The sequence below is a fragment of the Bos mutus genome, chromosome 4 (assembly GCF_027580195.1).
Source record: "Bos mutus isolate GX-2022 chromosome 4, NWIPB_WYAK_1.1, whole genome shotgun sequence".
Taxonomy (NCBI): domain Eukaryota; kingdom Metazoa; phylum Chordata; class Mammalia; order Artiodactyla; family Bovidae; genus Bos; species Bos mutus.
This window is the reverse complement of record NC_091620.1, coordinates 75,272,048-75,284,614: the sequence shown is the minus strand read 5'-3', so window position 1 is coordinate 75,284,614 and position 12,567 is coordinate 75,272,048. Positions and strand designations below refer to the sequence as shown.

Below are 12,567 nucleotides of genomic sequence, written 5' to 3'. Positions count from 1 at the left end.
CAGTGCTCTTGCCTGGAGAATCCCAAGGACGGGGAAGCCTGGCGGGCTGCCGTCTATGGGGTTGCACGGAGTAGGACATGACTGAAGCGACTTAGCAGCAGCAGCAGCAGTATAGTCTATATAGCTTCCTACTCACAAAACAAACAAAACAAAATCTCCAAAATCGTTGCATGCTTTTGTAGATCTCTGTCTGAAGCCTGCCTTATGTATATTCTCACTTGTAGGCCTTGCTCCAGGGTTGCCTCAAATTCGAAAGAAAAACAACCACCTGAATGGAACTTTTAAAATCGTGATTGCCTCACAGAGACCAGGCAAAGGTTTAGAACTGATCATCAGTTTAGGTCACAGCCCTAAGCCAGCAGGCCCTGGTCACCTCCGGAGACCCAGGGAACACCAAATCTGTAGTTTCTCCTTATTCTGAGGCATTGGGTATTTGCTCTTCCATTATCTGTGTGAAAACTCATCATTGCTTCTCCGCAACTCCAGTACACAAAGTATCCTTTTTGGTGTACACAGTTTCACAAATCAGCAGAAATAAGTTCTATATTCTTCTCATAGCTGAATTTTGCATTGCTTTCTATTTTACAGTTTTGAGTTAATTGCAGTGAAGAATGCGTGTGTGTGTGTGTGCTTATTTGCTCAGTCGTGTTTGACTCTTTGCTATCCCGTGGCCTATAGCCCGCAAGGCTCCTCTGCCCATGGGCTTTTTCCCAGGCAAGAATACTGGAGTGAGTTGCCATTTCCTCCTCCAGAAGATCTTCCCTACCCAGGGATCAAACCTGGGTCTCCTGCCTCTGAGCCATTGGGGAAGCCCTGCTGTGAAGAATGGTATAGAGTTAATGCTTTGCTTTTCTCAAAGGGAAATGACTACAAGCAGTTTTAAAAGTTAACCGATTCTAGGGACTTCACTGGTGATCCAGTGGTTAAAACGCCAAGCTTCCACTGCAAGGGGCACAGCTACAATTCCTGGTTGGATAACTAAGATCCTGTATGCCGCAGTGTGGCCAAAAAAAAAAAGATAAATCTTTTTAAAAGTTGACGAGATCTATTCTAATTTGGCATTATGAAAAGTTAGGATACCGTGTAATATATTTTGTCAGAAATTTCCCTAGTCTTTAAAAAGGCTGTAGGCTGTAAAACAGGGACTTGAAAAGTTCTGTTCTTTTATTATGCTTTCAAGTTTGGAGAGAAAACCCAAAATTAGCCAGTGGACCTAGTGAGCTGTCTTTCATATTACAAAGTGAAACTTCAGATTTATAGTTACTCTTATAATGATGAAGGATTTAAGTCACTGGAGTCATCCCATGGCCAGGTTCCCCTCAGTATCACAGCTGATGGTGTCAGGCCTGTGTTTCTGGCTGCCCGCTTTGTCCTGTGGGCTGACAAATAAGGGCAGGCACAGAGGAGGAGGAAGGGCTGGATCAGGCCTTTTCTTCCAGTGGCAGTCGTTGAATACTTTGAGGTAAACCCTCCACCACATGCCACACTGTGACTCACTGTCCTTTCCTGAAAAGTCCCTGGTTCTGTTGTGCTTTGTCTCTCGGATGTGGGACTTTGGAAGTTGTCGTGGAGAGTTTGTTTACTTGGGTCTCAAATTAAACACTAGGTTTAGCTGCATAAGAAATTGTTATCGATCACTCTTTTTTGGTGCTTGTGAAATGGAACTTTCTGTTCAAATGTTGTTTATTGATATTGTTTTTGATTGACTTCAGAATTACATATTCCAAATAAAAAGCACCATCCCTAGGAATGGCTTACAATTTAGCCTTACTGTTTAAAGGAATTGTGTTGGACCTGCCATCAATCCCCTCCTGCAAAACCGAGCTCCTGAAAGTGTTCCTTTTCCTCCCTTGCTTCCATCTATAGTGTATGTGTATGAATGTGATTTTCCTAAACTATTTTGTGGTTCTCATTCCCTTCTATGGTATGTAGTAGTACAGTAATTGAACATAGCTTTTGAAATAATCGTGTAAGCAAGGTAGTTGCTTATGACTTTAATTTCTTTTTTACAGTTCCTCTACCCACATGTTGAAAGTTGCCCTCAACCAAAGAATCATCTGTTACTGCTTTCAGAAGAGAAATGTAAGTATATCTTTAGGTTTTCTATAGGGACTTCATGAACAGCATGTCTCCTAGTGAAGCATAGAATGTGAGGAAGCTTCTAACTGTCCACTCGTCAATCCAAAAGTCCACTGACTTTGATGTCCATTGGAGACCTAGGACTCCTGTGGAAGGACTTTCTCTCTGCCTCACTTGTTGTTCTCTTGGGCTCTGTCTCCATATGTGATGGGCTTCTGCAAATATGGATTTCCAGTTTGGCACATGGTAGAATGTTTGTAGAACAGTCATTTTTGTCTTCTGTAGCCCATCCTTCTTTAGGATGTCTGTCACAGTTGAAACTATAAAGTAAGGAGAGAGGCTCGGATGGACAGAGGGAACAGTATTAGAAGCTAGAAGAAATCCATGGCAGAACTTGAGGATACATAGTGACTTGGTCAAATTCAGGTAGAGGGAGATAAGATTGGGACATCCTTTAATGATGATTTCAAGTAGAAGGAGGGATAGAGAAAGGACAAAATTCACTGGTGCATCTTATATAGGAAGCCGTCTTTCTTGTTATGAGGTGAAGCAGCTGGTTTGTAATTGGAGGGACAAGACTGAAGATTTGGTTTGTGTTCACTTCCTATGCTGCTACTGCTGCTAAGTCGCATCAGTCGTTTCCAACTCTGTGTGACCCCATAGACGGCAGCCCACAAGGCTCCCCCGTCCCTGGGATTCTCCAGGCAAGAACACTGGAGTGGGTTGCCATTTCCTTCTCCAGTGCATGAAAGTGAAAAGTGAAAGTGAAGTCGCTCAGTTGTATCTGACTCTTCGCAACCCCATGGACTTCAGCCTACCAGGCTCCTCTGTCTATGGGATTTTCCAGGCAAGAGTACTGGAGTGAGTTGCCATTGCCCTCTCCAATACTCTTGCCCAATTATGTATTTCACATTTTTGTAACTAGAACCAACAGAAGATACATATGGCTCAATGTAAACTGCTTACTGAGAAAAATGGTCCATCTATACATCAATAAAGTGTTTATAGTGTTCTGTTAATGACCCCTATAAAAATAACCTCCCCCTAATATCTGGCATAATGAGTTTTCTATATGATGTTTTCATATAAAGAGGTATTTGGTATTTGGAAATTGAAGATAAACCCTGCCAAATGAGCCCTATATAAGACTGATGGTATTGGGGAGGGAAACATTTGTTCAGCTAACCCAGGGGAGTAGCAGAGTTAAATGCTTCATGTGTTGTTGGTATTGAGAAGCAGAGTAAATGCTGGACTTGACACAGACTGTAAAGGGAGGGTGGAGAAAGGTGGGTTGTTGTTTTGAACCTTTCTTGTGAGATTGCCATCTGTGATAGTACTATTTTTCAGCCAATTGTTTAATCTGCTTTGCTTTTATATATTAAAAAAAAGTTCACAACTGTTGGGTGAAAAAAAGTACTCATATTTTTCATGAAGGTTAAGCTGTCTTTGTTTTCTTTTTTTAAAAGATATTGAACAATTTCATATCCAAGTTGTCCAAGAAGATGGAAATAGAGTGGTAAATATTTGAAATTCCTTTTGCTTCAGAGTTTTTTCCCATAAAGAGTAGCATTTCTAGACTATTAAGGATGTATTAATGTTATGGAAACATTCTACTTTATTTGGTGTCAAGTTATAGATTGGTTGTTATAACATGTGAAATAATACAAGATATATAAAGGAGTTGATTATCTCCTTCATATCTATCTCACCGCCCACCCCCACCCCCCACCCCACCACGATCAGTCTCCTGAGATAACTGATGACAGCCTTGAGTGATGCTTCCATGCTTTGTACCTCGCCCAGGGTTCGATGCACAGATACTGGGATTCAGTTGCTTTTACTAAAATAGATTCATAGTATAGATATTAATTTTCTGCCTTTGCTTTTGCTTAACATATCAGGGGTATCCCTGTAGGTTTCTAAACAGAGATACGATTTCTCTTAATTTGTATACATAAGCATGCATATAATAAATGAGATCATAGCATATATACTGAGGTTCTATATAGTTCAGTTTTCTTTTCTTTTTTGCTTGTTTTCCACATCCCCCTTGACTCTTCACCTCTAACTTTTGTTCACAACCATGTGTATTGTGTATCTTTTCATACTTTTCTCCATACCTCTGTGTCTCACATCCCCACCCTGATACACCCAGAGGTTTGTTTATTATTCACTCTTTCCTTATTGAACTTTGTGGAATTACTGCCGAGCAACCTAGAGTAGCTTAGTGCATTGTCTTCAGAAATGCAAACGGTCCCTGGCATAGATGTACACAATTTTGTCACCATTCTTCCGTGGATGTATATTCACTTGATTGCCTTTTCCCCCCTTTTATTTGTTTACATTACAAATCGTTTCAAATGTTTTTAACTTTACATGTTTGGTACACATGTTTCTTTGAGTTAAACCCTCAGGGATGGATAAGTGGGTTGATGGTTATATGCATTTAATAAACTTCAACACATTTTGCCAGATTACTTTCCAGAAGACTTGTAACAATTTAGTTTTGCAAGCAAAATATAAAAGTACCCTTTCCCTGTATCCATACCAGTAATAGATGTGTTTCCCTTTTTAAAAAATCCAGTTTGATGGGTTTGTTACTGAGCGACTGAACTGAACTGAGCTGAACATTATTATTTGAGTTTGTATTTCCTTTAGTATTGTTGAGTTTGAACATTTTCTACACTTATTGGGTATGTGAATTTGTTTTTCTGAAAATTGTTTAGTTATATTCTTGTGTATATTTTTGCTAGGTTGTCTTTTTTCTTGACAGTTTTTGTGATGTCACTGATATTAAAATGATTTCCTTCAATATTTAAATGGTCTACATCAGAATACTCTTTCTCTGATTTTAATTTTAAATTCTGTGAACAAAATTGAAATGAGAAATGGCATTTGTTAATTGTGTATCTATGATCGAAAGCCTCAAATCAAGACGCCTGGCTGGGAAATGACGAGAAAGTGTGTGACTAAAGCTCTGGGCCCCAGATGGATGGGAGGGCAAAGATAAGGCCAGTGGTTGGAAATGGTCAGGCCAGAGAGGAACGACCAAGGTGCGAAATCCCAAAACCATCAGTGAGGATTTGGAGATAGTTAAATAAACAGATTGGAGTCAGGAACTGGGAATGGACAGAGGACTGCTGGTGAGAAGAGGGGTTGGGAGTCGCGAGAGACATTGCTGGGAGAGTGAGGCCAGGAGGCACTTGTCAGAAGCCCAGGAAAGATTCTCCTGGCCAAGATGATACAGCCCCAGCACACCTTCATCCACGTGTGCCCTTCTGTGAGGCACTGCTAACATCCCTATAACAACCTATAACAACCTATAACCCCTATAACAACCCTAACATCCCTATATAAAAGTGATGGTATTATATTTATCCCAGCATTTTCAGGAAACACAACAATGTGGACTCACACAGGTGAGGTAACTCTGGAGAGGAAAGAACTGCTATATGAACCTTGGTTGCCATCAGATGGAAACAAGATGGGTTTCCCAAAGTTAAGAGTCAGATAAGTACCCTTAGATCTTTTTCCAGCAAATGTGATGGAACCAGGCAAACAGAAATAGAGGTGTATGATTCTGCTTGCCCTGTGCCTCCCTTGAGTTCCAATTTAGCCTCAGGGGAGAAATCCTGTTTGAGATTAGAGAGGGTTTAGGTACAAATATGGACCATTCTGATGGTCCATCAGACCATCAAAAAAAGGTCCATCCCTTTTTTTCCTTATTCTCTTACATCAACTTGTCTTCATTCTTTACTTACCTGTTCCAGTATAGCTTTTGCTTGTTGAGCATTTTGAGGAAAATGAACTCTGAATTCCTTGTATTACATTTAGCATTTCTTTCAATTTACCCTTGCATACCTTATTTCCTTTCCCTTTAGTTGACAAGTATTTCTTGAGTACTACTACATACTAGAAACAGTCAAGTCACTGAAAATATAAAGGTGCTGTAGAAGAGTGCATAATCATTGGAGTAGACTTATAGCATTAATTAAAGTATAAATGTGATAGAAGCATGCCAAAGTGACAGAAATACAGAGATGGGGAGCTTTGCCTTCATATTAGGAGGTGAAATTGGGCTTTGTACAGGAGGCAATGCTTCAGCTGGATCTTAAAGGATGAATAATTAAGTATTGCTGAGAAATGGGCAGTATCATCATACTCATTGTAGAAGGTGGACAGGTAAGAACTATGACCAAAGCCACATGAAGTGTTTATGGCAGATCTAGGATTGTTGCCCAGTACTCCCCTCTCCTAGGCTTGAGTATTCCCTTGTCCTCACAGTCGACCTTTGGTAGTAAAGCCCTCTAGACTGCAGATACTTGAGTGTGTTATGTCCAAAACAGGAAGCTTTGAATCTTCTATTTGCCTACCTGTTGATTTGTGATAGGTGTGGCCTTGGCTTCAACAGCCCCAGCCTATCTGTCTAACTAAGAACAAGAATAAAATAGTTTATTGCAGAGTGTTGTGAAGAGCAAGTAATGAAATGATACCTTAAATCTTTTTTTGGAAAGAGTTTCCATGTGTATGTGTTGGAGGTAGGTGGCAACTAAAAATTAACTGTGGAAATATTTACATGTACTATAAAGATAGAATATTCAAAATAACTATGAAACCCAAATATGTTCTCCTTTAAAATAGTTATTTATTTCTAAAATCTCTTTGCCTCCTTAGGTAATTAAAAATTCTGGCCATCTCCCAAGAGAGAGAATAGCCGAAGATTTTGTTTGGGCTCAGTGGGATATGTCAGAGCAGAGATTATACTATATTGATCTGAAGGTAAAAACTAGTCCACTGGCTCTCTTTTTTATGGGAGTGTTTTAATTTTGACATTATCATTATTGTAATTTATTAGTTATTTCATTTTCATTGATGAGAGCAGTCAAAGTTTATTACAAATAATGAAGATTTTCATTACTGTTTGCTTTTTTGTTGCTTCCTTTTCTCTCTCTCTAGTGTTTTTTTTTTCCCCCTTTGTTACTTACTCTGTTTTCTCTTTTAGAAATCAAGGAGTGTCTTAAAATGCATCCAGTTTTATGCTGAAGAGCACTTTAACTTAATGGTACGTCTGGAAAATGACTGGGCTATATGGTGAAATTTTATACCCATTTTGTGATTTGTGTGAAAGTCTCTCAGTCACACCTGACTCTATGACCCTGTGGGCTACACAGTCCATGGCATTCTCCAGGCCAGAATATTGGAGTGGGTAGCCTTTCCCTGGAAGATCTCCAGGGGATCTTCCCAACCCAGGGATTGAACCCAGGTCTCCCGCATTGCAGGTGGATTCTTTATCAGCTGAGCCACAAGGGAAACCCTTATACTAACCATTACTCCTTTTTAATGAAAGTTATCATAAAGAGCATTTTAGCATTCTCGATCATGTATTAATAGCTTGTATGAGCAAGTAATATAGTTTCTGTCAGCTCAAAGATTCAGCCTTATAGTAGATGCAGTTAATATAGGTGATTAGAAGAGCACACACAGGGAACTTCTGCTAACTGAATGCTTCACAATAAAGAAACGTGGTTAAGAGTGAGGGTTTGTAGGAGGTAGTATTTATTAGAAGGTAGTATATTGCAACCCACTCCAGTATTCTTGCCTGGAGACTCCCAGGGACAGGGGAGCCTGGTGGGCTGCTGTCTATGGGGTCGTCGGACACGACTGAAGTGACTTAGCAGCAGCAGCAGCAGTATGTGGTAGGTGTGGTCAGTAGTACGTGATTACACGTCATTTGACCCAAAAGGATGTGTGAGGATGGTGGATTGAGTCTAAAGTCGATGAGAGGATATAGTTTAATTAGTAAAAATCTAGAATCACTCCTGGAAAAGTATTTGGAGTATAGTGAGAAGTATCATTGTAGTGAGGAGTCATAAGTATCTTTATCTGTGATGGACAGAACATTATTCTTCCTGGCTAGGATTAATATTGCTATCTAATGCAGTTTGACATCATACCATTATAAGAATTTCATTTACTCCTCCTGCCCACCCCCCCCTTTTTTGGACTCACACTCATTCTTTTTCTAAAGATACCATTTCCTACACAATCATCTGTGTCCTATAAAAGCCTACTCCTTCCAATTGACTTATTACACAGCCCATCTACAGTAGTCAAATCTGAAGCAAAATCTTGATGTATATTTATGATTGGTAAATATACATCAAGCTTGTGATTTATGTAGACTCCAGAATATTCCCAGTGGACTTTCTCTATGTAGATTTGTGAAATAACCTCTAAAGATAATGCTCGTTAGGAGCTCTTCATCATTATGTAAGCACAGTGTCGTCAGGTTTGCTCTGATTTCCAGAACTATCACTTAACTAATGTCATCTTTTGCTCTGTTATCACCTGATTTTTTGACAGTTTGAAGCACCCTTGGATATATCATTAAGTGACTCAGGATTCAAGTAGGTTACTCCTAAATTATTATTATTATTTTTATAGACACTTCTGGACAGAATGATTATATTTAAACATAATCTGTGATATACTGCTAAAAGGATAATTTGATGTTCTGTTTATGTGAGGGAGTGTTTGTCATCTTTTCTGTTTCTGTTTCTATAGGGAATATAAGCAGTGTTATCAAGTATGAACACAGGGTTTTTCCATGTAAAGGCAATCATATTGATTTTCTTAGCCATTTATTTCTACAGGGCATCTTCATTTTTTTTTGATATGTGGAAGTGCTCTGTAATTCAATAAAAAGATTCAGAGTCAGAGTCAGAGAGCTCTATGTTTAGAATGAAGCATCAGAACCCTTTTCTTGTTGCCATGAAAGAGGATGTCTCAGGTCAATCCACTTATAGCTCAGCTGAGTCTATTGCTTTTTTTTTCCCCCCAGACTATTTTACATTTAGTAAAAACAGGAGATACTTTTGAAAAAATAGACTTAAAGCCATAAGTGCACAGAAGAAATGAAAGTCTTCCTGAATTAATGATAATTGCAAAATGCTACATTTCACTAGCTTTATCGTATATGAATATTCAGTTCTGTTTATTTTAAAATGTAGCATCAACATTATTTTAAAATTAGAAAAAAGTTGAAATATTGTGTATCCTTTTCCCTATTGCCATTTATGTACCATGTATTTTTAAAAATTACTGTTTTTTAAAAAATAATTCTATTTATTTATTTTTTGGCTGTGTTGGGTCTTCATTGCTGTGTGGGCTTTCCTCTAGTTGTGGCAAGCGGGGACTACTCTCTAGTAGCTTCTCATTATGGTGGCTTCTCTTGTGGAGCACGGACTCTGGGGCATGAAGACTTCAGTGGTTGTGGCACGAGGGCTCAGGAGTCGGGGTTCCTGGGCTCTAGACCAGAAGCTCAGTATTTGTGGCACATGGGCTTAGTTGCTGTCTGCAGTGTATGGGATCTTCCTGGACTAAGGATTGAAAAATTATTATTTTAATTATTTATTTTAACAAAAAGACATGTTGTCTACTTAAATTTCTCAAGACATGTGGATAAATTATAGTGGTTACTCACATCTTTTATGAGGGAACTTATTTGTAAATTCCTATCCTTTATGTTCTTAGACTTGTCAACTTTGGATATAGTGATCTTCAAGACAAAGAGGAATTATCCGAACACCTGACCTTATGTGTTTTTACCAACCATACAGGTAGAACCGGGTTGTATTTGTCAATTTACTTAATTTTACTTGAGTTCCATATATTTAGGCATTGTTCAGCTATATGGATCCTGAACATAAGTGATTATGTGGATATTTACATACCAAATTAATTTCTCCACTGTAATTTTATATATTTGCTGTCTGTATAAAAGAAGCCACAGTCCAGCTATTGTTCTAAAAGTTTTTCTTTGTATTATTTCTCTAGTAGAGGGGATGGGTTCATATTTAATCAAGCTACATTTTCTCACCTGCTTCATTGTAAAGAAATAACATACTTTTTGTGTCTGGCTTACTGATGTTGAAGTTCTAAACCAATGTGATTCGCTACTTTCAGAGCCATGCTATAACCTACTGAGCTGACAATCAAATCTCCACATACAAGTTATGAGGGTACAGTATTCCATCTCTTAAGACCTGTTTATTATAGATAGAAAAAATAGGGAAGGGGAAAAATAATGCCTGAAAATGAGAGGAGAGGAGTATGATTACAGTCAATGAATCTCATAAAAAACTGCTCATTAACTTTAATAATCATCTAAGTAATCAACTCTAATAACTAAATCTAATAGCCATATTTAATACTCCAACTTGAGTGGACAGTTACTATTAGAGTTAAGTAGTGCTTGGACTAAAATTACATTCATTTAAAGCCATATTATGTGGTATTCATTGATCTATCACTTATGAGCATTAATAGAAAGTTACTACTTAGTACAGATGTTGGACATTAAGTGCACACAAAATATTTGAACAGAATCATGGTACATTTTATGAATGAGAATTATAGGGAGCCATGAGAGCATATAGTGGAGGTTTAATAGAAGATACTGTTATAGTATGTTCAAATATGTACAAGTATGTTCTGCCTCAGCCAATGCATTCTTAGTCCTGAAAATTGCTTCCTTTTCCACCTCACTTTTTCAAAATGCAGCCCATAGTTTTCTCTCCATTTCGGGTCTCCTTCAAGCCCACAAGTCCCTCTATAAACCAGTCTCGGGGAATTTAGGGCAGGAAATAATATTTCCCTTGATACTTGAAGGATGTATGTGAGCTAAGAACAGGGTGACTAGTTGCAGTAGAGTGAGCAATAGGAAAAGTATTGGTAGAGAGATCTGAAGAGGTAGGCAGGGCCCAGGTCATGGAGGGCCTCGCAGACCATGGGAGGATTTTAGCAAGAGATGAGGGTGGCTTCTCTTATGTTGTTGGAAGAGGGTGTTTGCTATGACCAGTGTGTTCTCTTGGCAAAGCTCCATTAGCCTTTGCCCTGCTTCATTCTGCAAGGCCAAATTTGCCTGTTATTCCAGGTGTATCTTGACTTCCTACTTTTGCATTCCAGTCCCCTATAATGAAAAGGACATTTTTCTTGGGTGTTAGTTCTAGAAGGTCTTGTAGGTCTTCATAGAACCATTTAGCTTCAGCTGCTTCAGCATTACTGGTCAGTGCATAGACTTGGATTACTGTGATATTGAATGGTTTGCCTTGGAAATGGCAGAGATCATTCTGTTGTTTTTGAGATTGCATCCAAGTACTGCATTTCAGACTCTTTTGTTGACTGTGAAGGCAACTCAATTTCTTCTGAGGGATTCTTGCCCACAGTGGTAGATACAATGGTCATCTGAGTTAAATTCACACATTCCAGTCCATTTTAGTTCACTGATTCCTAAAATGTCGATGTTCACTCTTGCCATCTCCTGTCTGACCACTTCCAATTTGCCTTGATTCATGGACCTAACATTCCAGGTTCCTATGCAATATTGCTCTTTATAGCTTCGGACTTTACTTACATCACCAGTTACATCCACAACTGTGTGTTGTTTTTGCTTTGGCTCCGTCTCTTCTTTCTGGAGTTATTTCTCCACTGATCTCCAGTGGCATATTGGGCACCTACCGACCTGAGGAGTTCATCTTTCAGTCTCCTGTCTTTCTGCCTTTTCATACTGTTCATGGGGTTCTCAAGGCAAGAATATTAAAGTGGTTTGCCATTCCCTTCTCCAGTGGACCACGTTTTGTCAGAACTCTCCACCATGACCCCTCCGTCTTGGGTAGCACTTGGGTAGCTCATAGTTTTTTTGACTTAGACAAGGCTGTGGTCCATGTGATCAGATTGGTTAGTTTTCTGTGATTGTGGTTTTCAGTCTGTCTGCCCTCTGATGGAGAAGGATAAGAGGCTTATGTAAGCTTCCTGATGGGAGAGACTGAGTGAGGTGGAAACTGGGTCTTGTTTTGATGGGCAGAGCCATACTCAGCAAATCTTTAATCCAATTTTCTGTCAGTGGGCGGGGCTGTGTTCCCTCCCTGTTATTTGGCCTGAGGCCAAACTATGGTGGAGGTAACAAAGATAATGGCGACCTCCTTCAAAAGGTCCCATGCACACACTGCTGCACTCAGTGCCCCCAACCCTGCAGCAGGCCACAGCTGACCCACACCTCTGCCAGAGACTCCTGGATACTCACGGGCAAGTCTGGGTCAGTCTCTTGTGAGTCCATGGAATTCTCCAGGCCAGAATACTGGAGTGGATAGCCTTTCCCTTCTCCAGGGTATCTTCCCAACCCAGGGATCGAACCCAGGTCTCCCGCATTGCAGGCGGATTCTTTACCAACTGAGCCATCAGGAAATCCCAAGAAAAAACACAAGAGAAGACTCTACACATGGACATCACCAGATGGTCAATACCGAAATCAGATTGATTATATTCTTTGCAGCCGAAGTTGGAGAAGCTCTATACAGTCAGCAAAAACAAGACTGGGAGCTGACTGTGACTCAGATCATGAACTCCTTATTGCAAAATTCAGACTTATATTGAAGAAAGTAGCAAAAACCACTAGACCATTCAGGTATGACCTAAATCAAATCCCTA

The 12,567-nt window shown here is 39.5% G+C and overlaps 1 protein-coding gene across 1 annotated transcript in view; it reads left to right on the top strand.

Annotated features, from left to right (window-relative positions):
- The window catches only part of GSAP (gamma-secretase activating protein), a 99,671-nt gene that overhangs the window by 21,714 nt on the left and 65,390 nt on the right, over positions 1–12,567 (top strand). Inside the window, exons 7-12 of the mRNA XM_070369669.1 lie at positions 2,013–2,082; positions 3,546–3,595; positions 6,754–6,858; positions 7,082–7,141; positions 8,443–8,486; positions 9,613–9,698. Coding sequence (XP_070225770.1) covers positions 2,013–2,082; positions 3,546–3,595; positions 6,754–6,858; positions 7,082–7,141; positions 8,443–8,486; positions 9,613–9,698 — 415 coding nt within the window. The remainder of the gene's footprint in view (positions 1–2,012; positions 2,083–3,545; positions 3,596–6,753; positions 6,859–7,081; positions 7,142–8,442; positions 8,487–9,612; positions 9,699–12,567) is intronic.